This window comes from Rissa tridactyla, chromosome 2 (assembly GCF_028500815.1).
Source record: "Rissa tridactyla isolate bRisTri1 chromosome 2, bRisTri1.patW.cur.20221130, whole genome shotgun sequence".
Classification (NCBI taxonomy): Eukaryota; Metazoa; Chordata; class Aves; order Charadriiformes; family Laridae; genus Rissa; species Rissa tridactyla.
Window position 1 is genome coordinate 124,770,222 of NC_071467.1, and position 20,179 is coordinate 124,790,400.

At 37.8% G+C, this 20,179-nt stretch overlaps 1 protein-coding gene across 3 annotated transcripts in view; it reads left to right on the forward strand.

The window, feature by feature from the left end:
- Nucleotides 1–20,179, forward strand: part of NEK10 (NIMA related kinase 10) — a 98,686-nt gene that overhangs the window by 13,365 nt on the left and 65,142 nt on the right. For all 3 annotated transcript variants that reach the window (XM_054191673.1, XM_054191674.1, XM_054191675.1), the window contains exons 13-22: nt 1,545–1,606; nt 2,222–2,299; nt 5,135–5,199; nt 6,601–6,703; nt 6,815–6,943; nt 7,506–7,643; nt 9,027–9,072; nt 9,700–9,821; nt 10,022–10,124; nt 17,890–17,965. In XM_054191673.1, coding sequence (XP_054047648.1) covers nt 1,545–1,606; nt 2,222–2,299; nt 5,135–5,199; nt 6,601–6,703; nt 6,815–6,943; nt 7,506–7,643; nt 9,027–9,072; nt 9,700–9,821; nt 10,022–10,124; nt 17,890–17,965 — 922 coding nt within the window. The remainder of the gene's footprint in view (nt 1–1,544; nt 1,607–2,221; nt 2,300–5,134; nt 5,200–6,600; nt 6,704–6,814; nt 6,944–7,505; nt 7,644–9,026; nt 9,073–9,699; nt 9,822–10,021; nt 10,125–17,889; nt 17,966–20,179) is intronic.

Genomic DNA, 20,179 nt, shown 5'->3' on the forward strand with positions numbered 1-20,179 from the left:
GGAAGAGGTATGGGGTTGTCCTGTGCTGGACACAGCTGGTTCCAGCTGGCTTCACAACAGACCCACTGCTTGCCAAAGTGAAGCCCATCAGTGAAGCTGGTGGTGCACCTCTGAAAACATGGAATCATAGAATCTTCATGGTTGGAAAGGACCTTTGAGACCATCTAGTTCAACCATACACACACCAAAAAAACCCCCAAAACCCACAAACAAACAACCTACAATCTCTGCCACTAAAGCATGCCCTGAAGTGCCAAATCTAGACGTTTCTTAAATACCTCTAGGCATGGTGACTCAACCACCTCCCTGGGCAGGCCGTTCCAGTGCCTGACCACTCTTTCAGTAAAGTAATTCTTCCTAATATCTAACCTAAACCTCCCCTGCCGCAACTTCAGACCATTTCCTCTGCTCCTGTCATTACTCACTTGGGAGAAGAGGCCAACACGCACCTCTGTCCAACCTCCTTTCAGGCAGTTGTAGAGGGCAATGAGGTCTCCCCTCAGTCTCCTCTTCTCCAAGCTAAACATGCCCAGCTCCCTCAGCCTCTCCTCATATGACCTGGTCTCCAGACCCCTCACCAGCCTGGTAGCTCTCCTCTGGACACGCTCCAGCACTTCAATGTCCCTCCTGTACAGCGGGGCCCAGAACTGAGCACAGCACTCGAGGTGAGGCCTCACCAGTGCCGAGTACAGAGGCACGATCACTTCCCTGCTCCTGCTGGCCACGCTGTTCCTGATACAAGCCAGAATGCTGTTGGCCGCCTTGGCCACCTGGGCACACTGCTGGCTCATGTTAAGCTGCCCGTCCACCAGCACCCCCAGGTCCTTTTCTGCTGGGCTGCTTTCCATCCTTAAGAAAGGTCAAAAATGCTGGGTTGGCAGAGGAGGAGAAGGAAAAAAAAAAAAGGGGTGGGGTGTGAGAAACAGCAGTGCAAACACCAAGGTCAGAGAAGAAGGAGGGGGAGGAGGTGCTTTATGCACCAGAGCAGAGATTCCCCTGCAGCCCATGGGAGAGACCTTGCTGGAGCGGGTATTCACACTGCAGCATGTGGAGAGGACCCACGCTGCAGCAGGGGAAAATTGTGAGAAGAAAGAAGCAGCAGAGTGGAACTGTTATGTACTGACTGTAACCCCCATCCACCACCCCCTAGTGCTGCCGGGGGAGAGGGTAGAGGAGTCGGGAGTGAAGGAGTGAAGATGAGTCTGGGGGAGGAAAAAAAGAATGGTGTGGAGGGAAGGTGTTGTTTTAATTTTTTGTCTTTGTCGTTTTGCTATCAAAATCTACTTAAATTGGCAATAAATTAAATTATTTTCCCCCCATGTCGAGTCTGTTTTGTCTGTGATGGTAACTGCTAAGCAACCTCCCTGTCTTTATCTCGACCTATGAGCCTTTCCATCCTATTTCCTCCCTCTGTCCTGTTAAGGAGGGGGGAGTGAATGGGCAGCTGGATGGGCATTTGTTCCTTAGCTAAGGTTAACCCACCACGCTATCTGAGTATCTTTATGAATCTTGCCCTAAATGTTACATCTGAATTTTTATTTTAGCTTGTTGTGCTGCAATTACTGAACTGGTGCTCAATGAGACCAACGCTTACCAGGTAGTACAGGTAGGAAGACTTTATTCAATCAAGTAAGAAATTATAGTTTATAATTTGACTTAATTGTTCTTACTTGTCACCATCATTTAATTAACAAACAAAATGCATTTGAAAGGGATTGGAACTTCAGTATCTCTGTTTCTTTATACATTTACACACAGAGACATATACACAAAGGTAACAACATACGTATCTAGTCGTCTGGGAGAATAAACCGTTTTATTCAGACAGGGTTCATTTTGGTTGGAATCTCTTGCCATGCTTTTGCCATATTCAAAATAGGATAGTAAATAAGAGTAATCATGGAATTAACTGAGAAATACAAATTCTGAATTTCATGAAGTCTTTTAAAGCAAACTCAGTGCGGCTTAATATTGGTGTGTTGTTGTTTCACAAATAGTTTCTCTTTCCTCAGAGTTTGGTATTTATGAGATAACCTCCTGGTACTCCATCCCCAGGGCTGTGTTTCTAAACTGCATTTTAAAAAGTAGTATTTAAATCAGATAGTATCTATGGTTCTGAAAACCGTTCTTAAAATCCCTGGTATGTATTCCAGACATAGTCAAAGACACAAATATTTCTATGCAAGGAGTGCTATTAATATTGACCTTTCTCTGTTTCCAGGCAAATGGAATATATACAATAGCAAAGCTGATTTTACCAAAGAAAGAAAGGAATGCAGAAAAAGCTAACTTATTACAGGTAACTCCCTTTCTTATCATTCTTATCATCACTTATTTTAAAGTGCAGTAAAAAAATCTTACTTAAAGGTGGGGAAAAAACCCCACCAAAACAAAACCAGGAATAACAAATGGCCCGGGAACTAAAAGTTAAATAGTGACTCAGTTTCCAGTATTCTATTCTGATCTACTTTGTTTCTGGCACCTCATATAGTGTAAAGAAAAGTGAATATTTTTCTTGTGATAATCTTTCCTCCACTTTTTCAGACTGCCCAGCATCAGATCTTCTTTTTAGTGCAGTGGTCTTCATTGAAACTCACTGTAGATTTGGCACTGTACTAATATCTATTTCTTTCTGGAGCATCTTACTGTGGCTGTTAAATAAAATACAGGAAAACATGACATGGAGTAAATGTAGGATAAATATACAGCTAATAAGCGTAGAATGGCTCTTGGGTTTGCATGTCAATACCCCCATAAATGTATTGGTTTGAGTCAACTTAGAGTAAAAGTTATCAATAGAAATTAATTGTCTGGTAGCTCGTCTCCAGCCTCTGTGAAATGGTGTTGGTGTCTCTCTGAGCTATAGGAAAGTGGTGGTCTGGGGTTCAAGAATGAACACAACTGCTGTTGCTCCAGTTGCCCTTAGGAGGGGGCACTTAGCACAAGTGGTCCTTAGCACAAGTGAATCCTGCCTCTCACCTGGTCTTTGTTCTGGCATAGCCTTACACTAACATGGCTACACGGCTACTCAGCTATCTAATCAGGTAGACATGCCTTGATAGTGAGGGAAGGCATTTCCACAAAAAAATTTTCGTTGTAGTGTCATCTTTCTCATTGTAGTTCTTCTAGATAAAGGTTAGAGTACAGATTCAGTGCAGCATGTACCTTTCTTCTGCAACGAGGTTTTATAGTGCACTTTAGTTAAATCAGTTTAAGGGTGAGATAAATAAAAATATTCCTAGAGTGTGTATGACGCTAACATGGAGTCTAATAAACTGGAGCATATGCTCAGTTCCTTCATACAACTGTAAGGAGCTTAATTTATGCCCACTGAGTTTTTCAGATTCCAGCAGAATGTGATAGAAAACAACTCAAAACTGACACTAAGCAACTGTAGTTTGGTTAAACATGAAGCCATGTGAATTAATAATGGACTTAATGATCGCATATGAAAACTACATCCGTTTCAGGCAAACAATAAAAATTAATTTTTTCTTTTATGAAACCTTGTTCAGAAATGTCACACTGCTATCTGCATGGCCATTGTATTATCATTGTTACTGCTATGCAATACAATTGCTGCTATTGGAATACGCTTTTTGAATTCCATAGGTATTTTTCTTAGAATTCTCGCAATACTGGTCTGGTTTCTCTACTGCTCCATTGTCTGTGTTTTCAACGATTAAATTTTTAGCTTCTTCCTGCCATACTACTTTGGTGATCTTACTCCATTATTTCAAGGGTGCCAGTGATCTCAGTCATTTATTCTGCATACGTACCATATATAAAAATCATCATGTCTTAACTGAAGCACATGACAAATGTTAAATATTAACCTCACAGTACTAGTGTGAGAAAGACAAATATTCTTACTATTTAAAATATCTATTTATCTCATTATTAGTCTATTATTGTGTCCCTTGACTGATGGGCTTTCTACAGTAAGATCTATGGATAGTCTCTAAAATGAAAAACTTTCCAGGTAGCGACTATGGCCCAGCCAGTCTGGGTTACTTTGTACAGCAGAGTTGTGACTGTGATTCTCAGTGCAATTTTTGACATCGTTACACACCCTCCTTGTCCTGTTATGGGGGAGTTTACTTTGGACTAAAAATAAACGTTGCCAGCATTAACATACATTCCTTTTCTGTAAAATTTCAAGTATCTTTCTTCTTTCAAAAGTAGCATTTGGCCTTTATTTTCTTCATTTAATGCATTTTCTATATATTGAAAGATTTGTTTTTAACATGGAGATTAATTCTGCAGTTATCGCTAAGACACAGTTACCATTGTCTAAATAGGGATTATCACACTGGACTGTAGTAGTGTTTTAGTCACTGATGCAATAAAGTAATTCTAAATTATGTTAAAGGCATTTACTGTTTGCACTGTTTCAGATATCAGTACCTTATTTCCCCTTTGCTTACTTTATACAGTCATCTTTGTTTGGTGAGCCATATATGTGCCATATTATTGACTCTTGATAAACAGAATGAAAGAGGAGTTGCATAAAAGCATACATATTAACTACCTGCCAGTGGCTGTTTTAAAAATAAACTTGCTTCAGTAGAGATCACATTGAAACTAAGGTACATAAAGACAGAAACTGAGGTACATAAAGATCTCTGTAAATACGATGAACTTAGTATTAAAAAAAAAAAAGTTGGCCATTCTCTCTTTCTTCCTTTCCTTTTTTGTCCTCTGTTAGAATGTATGGTGTTCTACACTGCATTTTTCAGAAAAAATGCAAAATACTGTTTCTACTGCATCATTGCAAAACCAATGATTTCATTTACCATTTTCAGCATTGGAGAAGAGAGCAGCTTTCAAATCTTGAGGTATCTGCAAATAAAAAGAGATCATGAAGTCTTAGATGTTCCTCGGTGTGTGCTATAGCTATAGTCACCCACTTTTTACTTTTTTTTTCCTTAATGGCCCTGCCTACTTTTAAAATACAATGGAACTTAATATTATTTTTACTCTCTTCATTATCAGGTTAATAATGTAATCTATCTAGTCGTTTAAGTACAAATTTTACTGATGTGTAAAGTCAAGGGGAAACCTTAATGTTTATCAGTGGCTTTTCCATTTGTGTATAAATTTGTCATTAATTTAAGTATTTTTCCTGCTGTAGTGTTATGCGTTCAGAGCCCTGAGATTTCTCTTCAGTATGGAAAGAAATCGACATATCTTTAAAAGGTATGTTAACAAAATGTTTTGTGAAACTCCTTTAGGATAGCTTTCAAAAGTCATCACTCCAATCAGAAAGACATGTTTTTAAAATGTCATTTATTTTCAACCAGAATAAATAGTAATGGGCAACTTCTGTCCCGTCCACAGCTACAGACAGCCATTCCTGCATTGCATCAGTGACAGCCTACAAGATTTAGATGCTCAGTGTGGAGACTTCTATTGTATGTGTGCCAGAGAAGCTAAGCTCTGTTAGGGGCTCCTTCCTCCCTCATGAATCAATGTTTTAAATACGTTGAGGACAGATTTAATACTGTTGAAGATAAACCATATTTTTATCCTGAAGATTAGCAGGTGCAAGTCACACCCCTGGATGGTAGCAAGGAACTGGGAGCAGTAAATTTTTCCTGAGCCCTCCACTCCTTCGCATGGGAATGACTTTGCATCAAGCTGGTTTACTTAGGAATGTTGCTGAAAGGTTTGGATCAATAAGGAGAAAATGTCTTTCATTAATTACCCATTTTTACTAGTAAGATGACAGTTTCACCAGGTTGGCTACAAAGGCCATGTAAAATTTGACAGTTTGATTTGTGGGATTAGGATAGTAATCATACTGCCTAGGAGGTCTGCCTGTCAGTAGTGTTTCTGTATGATTTTATTCTGTATCGTAAATTACTAGAGTTCTAAATTGAACTTTTGTGTTATTATTTAGTTTTAAAAAGTGGATTTTGTACTGAAAGAGCCCCAGTTTGTAATGAATGTTCATGGTTGGTGTGAAGTTTTGAAAGTGATAAATCTGGACTATTTTGCTGTCTTTTTGTATTTTTCCAAATGCCCTACTTTTGTGTATTTCTACTTCTGCCAGGACTTCAAAAAGAAAAAAACCTTCAGTTAAGCCTGTCACTAATCAAATACTGCCTACTGTTAGCTTTTCCTTTTCTCAGCCCTTTTCATGTTTTAGACCAGACTTCTTGGCCAAAAATTCTCAGATGGGTGTCATGATTCTTTAAATGCAGACAAATGTTAATCCTATCACTTAATGCATTACAAGAAGGAATTCAGTTAAAGTGTCACCAAGCATAATATGGAGTACTATAATAAAAAAATAGGAGAATTACTGGAAACTCAGGAGGTGCATCGACTTTAAAAAGGCTTATGCTTGTTTGGAGAACTGGCGTTTATATTAATACCCAACCAATGGAGGCTGAAGTCTGACTTTTGAAAGGTCCTTTAACTCCTGTGTATGTAATGTTAGAGGGTTAATATCTGAATAGATTAGTAAAAAATAAGTGTATTATTTAGAAGGTTCTAACTTAAGTTGTAATAATAAACATTCAAAAGTCTCCGCTGTAGACTAATAGCTACTGTGTACACTGTTTCTAAAATATATCAAAATTTAAACCCTTGTAGACTTTTCCCTACTGACTTGTTTGAAGTCTTCATTGATATTGGACATTATGTGCGTGATATCAGGGCTTATGAAGAGTTGGTATCGAAGCTGAATTTATTAAAGGTAAATAAAAACCTTTATAGCTTTAAGAAGCTGTATTCATTGGACATTCTTAGCACGAGAAAGGCATTAAATATTTTATATTTATTTATTTGTCATTTAATTTATAACCAGGAGGATGAATTGAAGCAAGTTGCTGAAAGTATTGAGAGCACAAATCAGAATAAGGCACCTATAAAACATATACGCAATTATGCAATTTTAGAGCACCTTGGCAGTGGAGCTTTTGGAAGCGTATATAAGGTAAACTTCCCTTTTGGTATTAATTTGCAGGTTTGGGGGGTGCTTCATGAAGAGGGTGTAATACCACTTTTAGGAACTACCATCTTTTGAATTTCAGTAGGGGAACGCAGGTGCAGAAATGATCTGGGATGGATGTGGGCTTGTTGTTAGTATGTACTGTGATTTTGTTTGTCCCCCTTTGTATTTATATGATTGACCAGTGTATCTCTTTTGTTTCCTACTTTTACTTTCTTTTAATTCCTTCCAATAAATAGCATTTCTGCCTACTGCAAAGGCTAACAAATCTGTCTAAAACCACAAAAATTCAAGCATGTTTTATCTGAAAAGCAGCACTGGCCATGGATAATGTTACTTCAAACACTGTGGCAAGTTCAGCAGTGTACTGCTGACTTGCACGGTGGGGCTCCAATACTTTTGGCTAATTGCATCATACAGAGAAAAAGCTATGATTGTAGCTTTCGTGAGACAGGTTTGGACTCTGATAACTAATCTGGTAGCCAAAACAACATCCTTTCTATCCCCATCCTATATTAATTGTACAAGGGTTTTATCTTTCTCGTAGGTTAGAAAACATAATGGACAAAATCTTCTGGCAATGAAAGAAGTCAATTTACACAGTCCAGCATTTGGAAAGGACAAAAAAGGCAGAGACAGCAGTGTAAAGAACATTGTCTCTGAATTAACCATCATCAAAGAGCAGGTATGTCTCATGGACTCTAGTTTCATGTATGGGCATTCTGCTGTTAGCATTATTAACTGTGAGTTCTCATATGGAAAGCTGCCTAGTGGAAAAGGGTGTGGGGGTATTGGTCAACAGCTGGCTGAGCGTGAGCCAGCAGTGTGCCTAGGTGGCCAAGGCGGCCAACAGCATCCTGGCTTGTATCAGGAATAGTTGGCCAGCAGGACTAGGGAAGCGATCGTCCCCCTGTACTTGGCACTGGTGAGGCCACAACTCGAATACTGTGTTCAGTTTCGGGCCCCTCACTACAAGAAAGACATTGAGGTGCTGGAGTGTGTCCAGAGAAGGGCAATGAAGCTGGTGAGGGGTCTAGAGCACAAGTCTTATGAGGAGCGGCTGAGGGAACTGGGGATGTTTAGCCTGGAGAAAAGGAGGCTGAGGGGAGACCTTACCACTCTCTACAAATACCTGAAAAGAGGCTGTAGCCAGGTGGGGGTCGGTCTCTTCTCCCAAGTAACAGGCGATAGGACAAGAGGAAATGGCCTCAAGTTGCTCCAGGGGATGTTTAGACTGGATATTAGGAAAAATTTCTTCACCGAAAGGGTTGTCAAGCATTGGAACAGGCTGCCCAGGGAAGTGGTGGAATCATCATTTAAAAGATGATTTAAAAGAAGTACATTTAAAAGATGGGTAGAGATGGTGCTTAGCACCATGATTTAGTGATGGGCTTGACAGTGTTGTGTTTACAGTTGGACTCAATGATCTTAAGGGTCTTTTCTAACCTAGATGATGGTATGATTCTATATAATAGGTCTTCCAGCTGCTGTTACTATTTTTGTCTGATCAGTACAATATTGGCCCCTTTTATCTGAATGCTGCCAATATTGAAAACTTTCTTACTGTAGTGTTAGCAGCAGTGCTTGTTACTAAAGATTCTTACTTTCTGTGTTGGCAATATTTGAACTTTTTCCAGGAATTATGTAAATTAAGATTGTGACACAAAACTCATCAGTCTTTCTTCCATTTAATGAATTCTTGGGTTTAAAATGCAGTGAGAAGATAGTCTTTCTTGTAACTGAAAATTAAAAAACCAGACTGATCATTAGTGTTCTTAGGCTAAGAAAGCCAATACTTTGATGCAGGCATAATTGCCTGTCTTCAAACTTCGTTTGCTCTCTTTCAATTATGAAGGGGAGTGTAGATAGAAATCATGCTGTATTTTCCTCCTGATTGCTCTAGTAATGTGCAACATTTCTCTGTGTTTGGGTAGCAGTGAAGGTCTACTGCACTGCAGTTCATAAGCAAGTTTGTGGAATCCTTCCTTCCAATGTGTAGCTAAACATTATAAATACTGTGCCACCAGTTTAACTGTTCTAAAAATCTGCATTTCCTTCCTCATTGTAGCTTTATCATCCAAATGTTGTACGATATTACAGAACCTTCTTGGAAAGTAAGTATAAATGCAGAGAATTACCACGTTGTACATAATGAAGAAATAGAAATATATAATAAAACCACTTACAGCTTGGAAGGAGTGTGTCAAATTTGAGCAATAAAGGGTATTATTTTCTTCAAGAACTGCTACAGTTCAGACAGGCTTATATTCCTTTAAAATTGAAAAAATGGTGAAAAATAATGTTTATATCTGTTTATCTATCAGTAAAACTAGATGCAATGTAAACAAGTAGAAAGCATCATTCTCATCCTATAGAATTAAAGATGGAAAATTTACAACTGGAGTGCTGAGTAGGGAGAAAAGCTTTACTGACTAGTTGAACGAATGATATAGATTGCTCAGCCATATTGTCTTAAGTTTATTTTTTATAAAGAGATAGCTACCTACACCTGCCCACTGAGTGATTATCAGGGAGTGAATTCCTTATAGTTGCTGTGATATGAATTAAGGAAAAAATGGAATAATAAGGAGTAGAACTTTGATTAAAATGTATTTGTACAAATAAGTTTTTAAAAAAGAAAAAATAACCGTTTAACCAATATATTTTAACCTCAAATACTCTATTTTCAAATGCCTTCCGTATAAATGTAATGTTCTATTAATTAATTTTCTTTTATGTAGATGACAGATTGTACATAGTCATGGAGCTCATCGAGGGAGTGCCATTGGGAGAACATTTTCACTCTTTGAAGGAAAAGCAACAACAGTTTACAGAAGAAAGAATATGGCATATATTTATCCAAGTAAGGGCCTCCATGTCTTTTGTTAACAGGATTTTCCTGCATGTAATTAGTGGCACCATTTAGGTTTGTTAAGCTAATAAATGACAAAGGAATGCTTATTATATCAGGCACTAATATCAAATATGAATTTAATTTTATTGTGCCTTTATTTAGGTTGTAGTTCAGAATCTTTGTAAGGCTCTTTCTGTTTGGTTTTTAAGCTTTGTCTAGCTCTTCGTTATTTGCATAAAGAGAAGAGGATTGTTCATCGAGATCTCACTCCGAACAATGTCATGCTGGGGGATAAAGACAAAGTTACAATTAGTAAGTAGAACTACTTTACTTGAAGAGAATTTCCCATGATGCATGTGGTACAGTTTGTACGTGAGTAGAATTTCTTTACTGAAACTCTCAGGTTTCAGATTCCTGGGCATTGGTCACTATATTTGGAAGCTAGAAAATTATTACATTTATTATACTGTTGTGTAAAATAATTGCCAATGCAAATTTTGTGATCATTGCCACTAGGTGTTATCAGCCATGACTATATTTTTTGCAGCTGTGTATGTCAAATATGATGGAGGACATGATTTAGCCCTAAAAATATTTAACTATAGTTAAAATGTTAACTATAGTTAACAGGCTTCAAGGCCTGTTTTTATTTAAATTAGCATCAGGAAGAATATAGAGGTAACCGGGTTAGATAACAAGTGCTACTGAACATACAAAGTATAACAGCCATCTGTTCTATTCCAGTTCTACCATGCAATTGTTTAGTATCCATCAGTTGCTCCCAGTGATCAGCTGCAGGAGGTGCTATTTGTCTAAGGCCATAGTAGTGAATATTCGCGGTCTATGCTTCTAAAGTCTCCACAGTTTTGAGGAGGGAGGCTAGGCAGGTTTCAGGATAGACTTTGAAAGCAGTGTATGTGTGAACAGTACAAAGTATGGCAAAGTTTTACTCTTTGAGTGAATTAATGCAACCTGGTACATACAACAAGCCTTACAGGCAATTCAGATACCGTATTTTTTTAAAGTTCTCAAAGAACTACCACATGCTTTCTTACTGCTCACGACACAGAATAAACAATTTGAATACTGCAGAATTATTGTGAGAAGTCTTTATGCAAAAATCGGTCTCTCTTCTTTAAAAATAACAGGGAAATGTAGACATAAGTGCACACCCAACCACAAAACACTGAGCCATAATAGGCAAATATATTTAGCAACTCTTGGTTTATAGTAAATATTTTTATCTGATGATGTACACACTTAAATTAATTCATTATTAAATTATGTGTGCTAAAAAACTTTGATTCTGAGTAATGATACAGTTTTGAAATAAGGTGGTTTAATGGCGTATTTATCCCTGAGCGATGAAAATAAAGATTCATAATATTATTTTAAAGTAAAGTATCATATAGTTGTGTTTTGTATCAACATACTGCCACTGAGGGGCACTCTTGTCTTGATTTAACACCTTTTCCTTATCTCTGGTCCAATCTAGGTATAAAGAAATGTAAATGTACTTCCAAATGTAGGCTCAAAATTGCCGCTGAAAAGCATTTATATTTCTGTCAAAGATTTACAGGAGTGGAGGAAAATTGGAAGAACTGAAACTTATTTGGTCCATTTCTACAGTGATTGGTTTGAAACTATTGCAATATTTAAACAAACACTTACTTTATTTAGTACTTTAATTAGTACCAGTGTACATTGAATTTTTGGAGGGAGCTGAGGACCTTTTATCTATTGCTTCCGAATTTTACTGAGCCTTGTTGTTTTACAACCTTAATGAAATTAAAAATAATTTACTTTCTTTCCAATGACAATAAATATGTACTGTATTGGTGCATGCTGTGGTATTATGCCTGACTCATACAGTGTATGTACCCCAAAGACTGGACCATTTGTGATCTTGATAATTATATCTCACAGTATTTGTGGATTAGTGTACCATACACTTAAGAATTTCAAGTGGTTTGAGATGAAAGTTAATACAAAGTGTCAGAGGAAGGTGGAAGTGTATGCTCAAGTATTGAGAAATCTTACATCTGCTTCCGCAGTGAATTTAAAGCCTGTCGGCTTTTATAAAGAAGGTCTGCTCTAAGATCTACAGAGAGCTGTAGTTCTATGTTTACAAGCTACATAGTCATCCTAAAGAGAGAGAGTTCAATTTTTCTGGAGGGTTTCAAATCTCAAAACTGTCCGAAACCGGTCTCGATCTAACTAGAGTGTTATTCCTGTGGACTACCTGTGAAGCACTGTTGTGTGACTATGTAATTAAGATATGGTCTCCAATGGTCCAAATTATTTTGCTTCATAGAAGCAGCTTGTATATCTTACAATGTTGCTCTTTTTTTCTTTTCCTCAACCAGTCCTTCTGGAAATAGTAACTTCTGTTAATCTTTTGCTGTGAGAATCTGCAGGCTGGCATTATATCAAAGGCAGCTTGTTCTTCTGTAACAAACATTCTTCAAATACGCTGACTTTAGAGAGATGCCTTAGTTTCAGACTCTTATGGTAGATTTTGATTAAAAACAAAAAAGGAAAAAAAAGAGGAAAGTGAGCAATGCACTGGAGCGAACTGCTTCTATAGGCTAAGACTTTCATTCTGTACCATGCGTGGCTATGCAGTAGCCCCAACATTGAACTGCTTTAAGAAAGTTCTGGGACTCAGAGGTAGGCGTTTCTCACCATGTAGGTGAGAACTGAGCCACTCACATGCCAAATGCCATGAAGACCTCTCATATAGTTTCTGAGTTTACGTTGTTTGAAAAGGAAAGGAGTGCATAGTGTGGGAGATATTGCCACCTTGCTGTCAGCACAGAAAAAAATAAACCTGCAAAAGAATTATTCTTGCTTGTCCTGAATTCGTGGAGAAATGTTCTACAGGTGCCCCTTGTAGAGCAATTCCAGCAGAACTTGGTAGGCAGGGACCTATAGTGAAAGGTGGTTGAAAAATAGAATTCATATAGGTAGAGAACTCTGCAACTGGCCCGGCACAACGTAAGATTAAGCTATGAGGGGCCTTTTCTGGACGTGGTGTCTGAATATCATCTGTATAGGTTTTTCCTGAGGTAATACTAGGAAGAATTTTTGAATCTGTAGAGTCATGCTGTATTTTCTTTTTCTTAAATATCCAGTGTGATTAGAAACTCTCCTTGTCCTAATGTCCAGTGTGATTAGAAACTCTCCTTGTCCAAGTCTTTTATTTATTTATTTATTTTTAAACTTATGCAAGATACAAATGAAAGTCCTAAGGCCAGGGTGTGCTTCACTCTAATGTGAAGATTATATGACTTCCTTTGCCTTTCCTATGACATCTCTTACACATGTCAATTAAATCTGAATTATCCCAATCTTTTTCAGGCTCTTGTAAGTTGTGTGTTGTTGCAAATGGAATCAGACATTTACAATCTGATCGTAGCCAGGCTAGTGGTGATAACAAGATCTCTGTTTCTGACTGTAGAGAACTTTAAGCATGCTGTTGTCATCTAGTCTCTGGAACTGCCAACCCCTGCTCATTTGCACTGTTTTATTTCTGATATAAATTTGATTGGGAGGGGGCCATAACTGCCATCTCTTATGTTGATACAGCATTAATCATAATTGGTAGACCTACAAATACTACCCAAAATATAAATACTAAATCATGCTAACCTGAATTTTGTAAAACATCTAATTTTAAATTAGTAGCAAAGTGTTACTGGAACAGTACAACTCTGGTCAGGTTGAATGTCTGATTTATAATTTCTGACACACACAAAAAAGAATTTTAGGCACAGCCTGAATGAAAGTTGTTTTGTATAAGATTTTAGAAATCCATTGAACCAATATTATCTGTGGCTGTCAGTCTAATCTGCCCAGCCTTTTTACATAAAACATTGGAAGTTAACAGCTTTCTGAATTGAAAGTGTGTATCTGCTGTTATTGCAGCTATATTTTACTGCAGCTCTGTTTTGTTTCTAGCACAGCATATTTCTGTTTAGAGCTCCACAGCTGCATCTGTTTGTAGGACAAAACAGAAGACTCTGAACATCATCACTTTTCCTCAGTGTCATTTAGTTGCAGCAAGGTTTAGATCTTGATGGTCAGAGAGGGCTGTGTGGAATCACTGTGACACCTTTCAGATCCGATATCAAGGAGAATTGTGAGGAATTTCATACACTCTTTTGTGTGGCATTTTCTGTTTAATGTTTAGTACACATGATACAATAGCAGCAGAAAGGATCTATGTGGAACTGAAACCTAGAATTATACATATCAGCAGAATACTAATTTTGAGACAACTCACCTGTCTGAAATACTTCTATTCATGGCAGGCAGCCATGAAGTGTCAGAATGGTGAAGCAAATGAGACTTGAAAATTTCAAATAGATGCTGGATGCTGGAAGAAAGCTACCTGTTAATTTTGTAACTCAGACTACTTGCTTGTTGAGTGCAATTTTTAAAAGACCTATTGGCTCTTGATTCTGTGCTATGCCCAGAGAAGCAGTGGCCATGAGATAAAGTCGATATAACTAGTGTCTGTTGGATGTTAGTCACTACTTTTCAGTGTCACTTGAATCAGTGCTACTTTTTTTGCAGATTATATGGCTCATTTAATCAGTCTTCATTATCAGAATCGCTACCCTTCATACTAAGATTCAAGGAAATGCTCGTAGTACTTCATTTTCTGAGCTTCCCTAATAGGCTGAGTGGAATTTGCAACTTGTTTACGTTCACACTGTAAACCAAACATTCTGGACACTATTGGTGGTTCAATAGCACAATCACATCTCTCTCTACAAATCTCAGTTCTAGGTGTGGATCAATGCTAATGTTCTTAGTGCAGAAGTTACAAGCTTCACAAACCTGACAGATAGTGGACCGAGTTTACGAAGCATTGGCATTAGAACACAGAAAGGAGAATGATAGAATAGCTAGAAGGTGTATTTGGGAATGATGAGAAATTAATTCTGTTCCCATTCTATTGATGGAAAAGAGTAGAATAAGTATGTACTACTGTTGATTAGATTGCAAATTAACTTGATTTTAGGATACGCTTTTATGGAAATAGAATTAAAGTACTATTTTTATCTTCCCGATCACAGTAACTCAGTAAGTTGCTGACAAACTTTCTTGATTGCAGTTGCAAACTTACTGAAGTAAAGTGATTTTGTCTCATCCTGAGCCTTTCAGAGTAGAAGAAACTGTTCAATAGGGACCCAGTGGTGGTAGGTCTCTCCCTGAGCTAAAAGCTGACACTTGGGTAAAGTTCATAAGAAGCTAAGCAAGTATTGAGTTATCTTTCTCCCACAATTCTGTTCCAGCTTCAAAAAGACATACTGCTATGGTGTGAAGCTCTTTCAGGGAACTGCTAAATATGAATTGTCACAATGGGTCCTCATTAATCAAGTCTCAGTTCACAGATGAAACAATTAATACTAATTAATAGGGGTCACCTTTATAGTTAGCCTTATCTTCATTTAATGGTATGGGAGGCAGGCCTCTCACAGTTCTCAGAAATCATGTAATTTGTTTGTTAGTTATTGTAGCAACTTTTTGCATCAAACACCAAATAAAGAATCCTGGAGTATTAAAAGCGTAGACCAATTTATAAGAAGCAGACAGATGCCTAAATAAATTAAAAGAAGCAATTTGCCAGTTCCTTTTCATTCAATTCTGTATTATGGATTTGAAAAAGCTAAGACAAAGCATTTATTTCTGATGTACAGTTGATTGTCCAGTGCTTTACATTCCTTAGCTCTAGTAGCACCAGTCCTATTTAGGAGCTTCTTGCTGGTGTCAAGATGGTTTAGCAGAATTTGGAAAAAGTTATTGCCTTTGAAACAGGTTTTTTCCCTCTCTTTCTGAGGACCTGAGCCTAAAAGAAAGAGAATATATTTACTCCATCTGGCTGATTTTTCCCTTGCTTTCTTTTTTCCAGATAATCACTAATGTATTAAAATAGACTCCTTCCAGAACCAAGATGTCTGGCTCTCCTCTTTCCTTTCCTAAACCTTTCAAGCACCAGGAACTGAATTTATTGATTGATGTAATGTCTTAATACTCTTTGTTCATAGAATATTATGTGAAGGATTCCAAAGGATGGAATTTAGAAATATTCACCCCAATTAATCCAGGGAAGTGTTAATATTGCAAAAACCTCTGGTCCTTCTGGGATTAATATTCCCTGAGGACTGTCTTAACTTCAGGCCAAAAGGGAGGCTTCTCAGGGATCCTGTTATTTTAGCATTCTTTCTGGTTATATTTTCCAAGCACTGCAGAGCTAGTCCATCTGTGAACATTTTGTTCAAAAAAAAAAAAAAATCTCTGGGATGGGTACCTAGATTTGGCTTTCTTATCAAAGACCCTTTTTGAATGAGAGACCTACTCCTTTTCAAACCCTTGAGGCTCGCACTGAACAAGAGTCAACAGAAACTAATTTTTCTTACCTGTGTTTCTTCTGATCTGCAGCTTTTTTTGATGAGATGTTCTGAACTAAAATGTTTGTGAACTATCTCACTGTAAAAACAATTGGAATAGGAATGCTACGGGCTCTGTCCAAGTAGAACACGAGCCTTAAAATATTCTGAACAATATATTATTTACCACACAAAATCTTCCCAGTTCTGAAGTAGTATTACAATCCAAAATTTATTAACAGACTTTAATACAAGCCAGGATGCTCTTGGCTGCCTTGGCCACCTGGGCACACTGCCGCCTCAGGTTCAGACGACTGTCAACCACCACTCCCAGGTCCTTTTCTGCTCGGCAGCTTTCCAGCCACACTTCTCCAAGCCCGTAGCGTTGCATGGGGTGCTTGTGACTCAAGTGCATGACCACCCAGCATTTGGCCTTGTTGAAACTCAAACAGTTGGGCTTGGACCATTGATCCAGCCTGCTGAGATCCCTCTGTAGAGCCTTCTTACCCCCAAGCAGATCAACGCTCCTGCCCAACTCAGTGTCAGCAGGAAAGGTGTGCTCAATCGCTGAGCATTGAATGAGAACCTGAAAGGAGGTTGTAGCGTGATGGGTGTTGGTCTCTTCTCCCAAGTAACAGGTGATAGGGCAAGAGGAAATGGCCTCAAGTTGCAACAGGGAAGGTTTAGATTGGATATTGCGAAAAATTTCTTCACTGAAAGGGTTGTCAAGCATTGGAACAGACTTCCCAGGGAGGTGGTTGAGTCCCCATCCCTGGAGGTATTTAAAAGACATGTAGATGTGGTGCTGAGGGACATGGTTTAGTGGTGGACTTGGCAGTGTTAGGCTTACAGTTGGACTCAATGATCTTAAGGCTCTTTTCCAACCTAAACAATTCTATGGTTCTGTGATTTTCTCTTGCTCTCTGTGCTTATATTTAATAAAGTGTGGCGTATCTTAGCTGCACTGTTGCATTGAGGCAGCAGCAGAGTACTGAATTGAAAAAAAACCTCAAACTTTTTGCATGGAACTTAGATTAAAAATATCATCTCTAAAGACTGTGTGACAATTTTATGAAAGACTACCTGATAATGACATAAAAGGCATTTACATTAACATAATTGCATGATCATTTAAATCTACAACTTTTGTCACAAGGTAAGTTCACCATTATTTCTTACCAAATGCAATCTTTGAACAGGAACTATTCAGATACTAGGCACACACCCTCCATACTCCTTTGAAATTGAATTTCTGAGAAAGTCTGCCCTTCCCAGCTGTCATAATTTTAAGGAAAACAAAATAATCACTACCTTCATTAGATTTTTTTTTCTATTAATTTGGGCATTAGATCACTGCTTATTAGATACTTACCATTGTCATACAGTTTATTGGAATATATTAATAGAAACCTGAAACCAGTCATGTAGTTTAAATTGAAAGCATCAGAGATATGTTTATAATATTTTTTAAAGCTGGGAGGCCTGATTCAAACATAAGTTGATTAGTGTAGAGATAGAAAGATAGTATGGCCCAGGACTGCGAAGTGTAAAAATTAAAAAAAGCAATCCCAAACCTCCCTTCCACACTCCCCAAACTTTTCAGCTGTTGTGAACCAGCACCGATTGTCATGCAAAGAGGATGGTTATTGATGTATGAATCTTTTTTTTCTTTATTGTAGCTGACTTTGGGCTTGCAAAGCAAAAGCAAGAAAACAGCAAACTTGCATCAGTAGTGGGAACCATTCTCTACTCATGGTAAGTACTCCTGCATACAACATTCAGTCCAATGACTTCTGTCTTCAAGGTTATTTTTTGGAGCAGTCAGGCAAGTTACAATGGAGTAATGTGCAAGTTACACAACTACAGCTACTCTGCAACAATTGGTCGCCTGCCTATTTTGCTGTTGCCTATTCCTGCACGTGGTGTTTACTGTAAGTTTAGTTGGTGCAAAGATGAAGTAACTGAGGTTGTATAGTAACTTATCTATCTATCTATATCCTTATGGATAAAGAAATGTGTTTTCAAGATATAAAAAGATATATGTAAACCATATAAATTAATTTTAGTGGCTTTTAAGGTAATTGTGGCTTCCATGTTCAGTTACATTGTACATGTGTACAACTTACCTTCTGAAAAATATTTGAAATTGGGTTTGTTTTGGATCAGTAGGCGTTTGGTTTTAATAATTAAAAGTATTTCTGAAGTTTGAAATTTTCAATGGTGGAAAATCATGACACACATTGTTTGCAATTTAAGCTTAGTAAACACATAAATGACTGCTCTAAAATTTTGCTTTAGACAATACATTATTCAGTCTGCTGAATGAGCTGCAGTTTCCTTTGGCATCCCATTTGTGAGGAAGCCAAAGTGAGGAACCACATTGCTTTAAATTGTGGTACCAATATAGCTACATAAGTTCCTAGATTACTACTGATTTGTGCTTTGTTTTCTTAAGACGCAGGAATAAAAAACATTTCCTAGCCAAAAGCTTCCCCTCAATATGTAAACAATGTATATAATTTAGAGTATACAGGCATGCCAGATTCTCTCAAGCAAAAGTAGTTGTGGGCAGGACAGACTATTGATTTTTGTGGTGCATGATGTATAAATAACAAACATGCCTATTAATTGAGGTTACTGTATTAGGAACAAAGGGGAGCAAATAGAATCTAGGTAAAAATATAAATTGTGGAAAGCACAAGTTCAGTATGCATCTAACAGGAATTGATGTGTTCTAGGCCTACCATTTAAGATGAGAATTTCTATTGATTGAAATGCTAACATCAGACACCGATTAAGGAATTGCTAATCTGTGCCACAGTTCTGGGTCCCTCCATTTGCAACATTACTGGTTAAGCTTTGCCTACCCTAACTACTGCCTTATTAAGGAAATATGTTTACAATATGTTCAGCTGAAGCCTTGCAGATCCAAATATTCCTCATTCCGGCACGGGCTTCTTCCAGCTTCTTTGCAACAACTTTTTACATACAGCTGCTGTTCCCTCTATTCAGAGTCATTCTGTTGCTTCTACTCAGTGTCCAGCTTTCTAAGTTCAGAAGTTGGTTTTCTTCTTTTAGGGACTTTCTGGCGCTTTTCTTCCCACTACTATAAATTACCAATTCTAACTCCTGTAAATGAAGTGAAGTTTATTTGGCATAGAGAATAGAAAAAGAAAACTACAATGAATGACACATAAACAAACAAAGAATGTTGCACAGCATGCAGTCTATGATATTGTTTTCTGTTTTCATCAGAACTTTTAATTTACAAAATGCCTGCCAATAAGGAAAAAAACCTGACAGAACATTATATCCTAAATAAAACTGGAAGTGGTTTCATCCTAAATTTCTTTTAAGGCCACTACACTTGCTGGGGCACTGACAGTATCTTTCTCAGAAGTTAAGAGGAATTTTCGATGTCAGTCTTCTTTTCTGCTGTGGTGACCAGCAGTCATCTTTTCTGCTGTCATGGCCATATACCTGCCAGAATGCTTGGCCTGTGTGCTTGTAATAAGTAATTAAAGGTTCCAAGCTACTGGGGGAGCTACTGGTGGCTCTTCTGAATTAAGAGGGAGAGTCAAGAACTCGGGCATTCAGCAGTTCAGTCTAATTCATGTTGCCACTTTTGAAGTTGTTATTTGTGATTTCCTAGTGCCAGAATGATAATTGACACTTAATCCCTAGAAATTGCTAAATCCTAAAATGGCTTCAGGAGTGAGTCCTTGTAGTGTGTTAAATATTCAAGTCACATACCTTGAAGACTAATGCTTATGCTGCTTCTTAGTGAGCAAAAGTAAGGTGATTGCAAGGCTGCCTTAACTGATTCTCCAAATAATCCTGAAGAAGCACAGTCTCTGAGTGATGCACAATCTGTGAGCGATAGTTTGGATAGTTAAGTGTAGTAAGAGTTTGGTGTAGCTAGTTATGTGCCATCTTTTTCAGCTCCTCTGAAATAATTCATTTGTTTTG